This window comes from Aureococcus anophagefferens (genome assembly GCF_000186865.1).
Source record: "Aureococcus anophagefferens unplaced genomic scaffold AURANscaffold_333, whole genome shotgun sequence".
In the NCBI taxonomy this organism is placed as follows: domain Eukaryota; class Pelagophyceae; order Pelagomonadales; family Pelagomonadaceae; genus Aureococcus; species Aureococcus anophagefferens.
Window position 1 is genome coordinate 5,612 of NW_008705860.1, and position 2,562 is coordinate 8,173.

Sequence of the window (2,562 nt, forward strand, 5' to 3'; positions counted from 1 at the left end):
CGCCCCGGTCGAGCGCGGCCGCGGCGGCCAAAACCTCGCCGCAGGCCGCGACCTCGTCGTCGCGGACGCGGCGCGCGGACGCGGCGCGGTGCGCCGGGCCCGCGAAGCCGTCGAAGGCGCCGTCGGCCGCGTAGCACTCCAGCGCCGAAGACGCGAGGCGCCGGAGCGCCGCCGCGATGGCCGCGGCCGCGGCGCCGTCGCCGGCGACGGCGGCCTCGACGTCCAAAATCCACAGATCGCGCTCGGGCGCGCCGCCCGCGAGCCCGTCGTCGACGGCGGCCTCCCAGGCCGCGAAGTCGTCGTCGGACGCGACGAGCGCCGCGACCGCGGACAGGAGCGCGTCCGGCGGCGCCGCGCCGCGGACCACGGCGCACAAGCCGTCGGGGAGCGCCGCGGCGACGGCCCGGAGCCGCTCCGGCGCCGCGGCGCCGCAGGCGTCGAGCAGCTCCGCGACCCGGAAGACGCGCGGCGCCGGCGCCGCGCCCGGCGGCGCGAAGCCGTAGCGCTCCAGGAGCTCGCCGCCGTGCGCGAACTCGTCGTAGCAGTGCCTGGGCAGGAAAAGAGTGAGTCGCTTCAACGTGAGCGTTCCGCGCGCGCGCGTTCCGGGAAAAGCATCCACGCGTCGAGACCGTTCCGAGAGATGATCGCTCGTCCAAAAATCAGCCGAAACGAGTGGAAATCGGCCGAGATAGGAGCCTTTGAAGTTGGGAATTCCTGCCCCGAGCAGTGCGTCAGCTCCTCGCCGCTTCCCAGGTCGCGGCTTGCGACCATCTCGAAGACCCCGTCGCCGTCGACCTCGAGGGTCGTGCACGGCGCCGCGCGGCCCCGGCCGTCGTTGAGCGCGTCGACGCCCGGCACGAGCGCCCAGGAGCCGTCGTCGAGCTGCGCCGCGCGGCTCCGCACGAGCCGCGCGGATCGCGCGGACATCCGGCGCCGCTTCGAGTGGTCGCCGCCGGCGCCCGCGAGGCCCGTGCCCGCGAGGAGGGCCCGCTCTCCGCGCGTCCACGCGTCCAGGACCTCCGGGTTTTCGGGAAGCGTCGCGGCGTAGGGCGCCCACTCCGCGTCTTCCAGAATTCCGTCGAGCGCGGCCGCGAGCGCGTCCTCGTCGTCGCGCCGCAGGGCGCAGCGCGCCGGCACGCGCAGCAGCAGTTCGCCGGCGGCGATGGGCGCCGCCGCGACGGCGGACCGCTCGCCGCCGACGTCGTCGTCGCGCCGGCGGCGCAGGTCGACGCGCGGATGGCAGGCGCCGCCGCGGGCCGCGAGCCAGTCCGCGAGGGCGGCGCCCTGGTCGGAGATGGTCGGAGGCGCGAGCGCGTTGTTTTGGTGGTGCTCTAGTGCAGCCATCGCGCTCCTCTAGCGTCGCAGCCGAGGCGCTCACATGCCCTCGAGAAACCTCGAGCTCGAGAGCTCGCGTCAAGTTGCACTTCAACATGCGGCCCACGGCGACATTACGCGGCCCCCCCGAAGGCGACGTGGGCGCCGTCGTCCGTGGAGAGGAGGGGCACGCCGCCGCGCCGGAGCCGGCGGATGACCGCGGCCTCGAGCTTCCGCGACGCGCTCTTGTCGCCCAGCGCCACCACCAGCGCGGGCGACCGGTCGCCGTAGGTCGCGTCGTGGCGCGCGAGGCGCCCCCGGAGCGCGTCGGTCTCGCCGACGTAGACGGCCGGCGCGCCCGAGACGTCGGACGCGGCGAACGCGTAGACGCAGGACCGCGCGGCGAGCTTCGGCGGCGGCGGCCGGTCCCGTTTCACCTGGGCAGCACAAGAGAGATTCAACGTCGCTTCAACGTGAGTGTTCCGCGCGCGCGCGTTTCGGAAAAAGCATCCACGCTTCGAGACCGTTCCGAGAGATGATCGCTCGTCCAAGAATCAGCCAAAACGAGTGGAAAGCGGCCGAGAAAGGAGGCTTTGAAGTTGGGAATTTCGCTCTCTTTTGCTACCCTGCGCTTCACGACGAGCACGGGACCGCCCGCGCCGAGCGCGGCCTCCGCGGCCGCGAGGGGGTCCGCCGCGCCCTCCGCCACGGGCGCGTCGCGGCCGAGGAACGCCGCCGCGCGCGCCACGAGGCCCGCGGGCACGCCCGCGCGCGCCGCGGCCTCCAACGCGCGGCTGTCCGTACAGACGCCCGCCTCGACGCGAAACGCGGCGCCGCCGTCGCCGCCGGCGCCCATGCGCCAGGGTTTCAGCGTCGCCGGCGCGTCGTCGCCGAGCACGTCGAGGATCTCGTGGAGGTGCGTCGCGAAGACGCCCGTGTAGCCCCGCTCGCGGAACTCGCAGAGGACCGCCGCACCCACCGCCGCGCCCTCGCGCGCGGACGTGCCCCGCCCGAGCTCGTCGACGAGCACGAGGGACCGGGCCGTGCACTCGTCGAGCAGCTGCGCGAGGTCGTCCATCTCCACGGCGAAGGCCGACTTGCCGAAGACGGGCGCGTCGCCGCGGGGAGACCTGCGTGCGAATCAAATCTTCAACCCGACTTCAATGTGAGCGTATGCGACAGTTTCGTCGCAAGCGCTTCGGCTGTGCTTCGAGAACTCGACGAAAACAATCGACTCGTCCAAAAATC

General features: G+C 73.6%; 1 protein-coding gene across 1 annotated transcript in view; it reads right to left on the reverse strand.

Annotated features, from left to right (window-relative positions):
* Positions 1–2,444, reverse strand: part of AURANDRAFT_72840 (hypothetical protein) — a gene marked incomplete at both ends in the record, with an annotated part of 8,030 nt that extends 5,586 nt beyond the window's left edge. The window contains 4 exons of the mRNA XM_009044457.1: positions 35–548; positions 812–1,284; positions 1,473–1,751; positions 1,940–2,444. Coding sequence (XP_009042705.1) covers positions 35–548; positions 812–1,284; positions 1,473–1,751; positions 1,940–2,392 — 1,719 coding nt within the window. The remainder of the gene's footprint in view (positions 1–34; positions 549–811; positions 1,285–1,472; positions 1,752–1,939) is intronic.
* Positions 2,445–2,562: the final 118 nt, after the last annotated feature.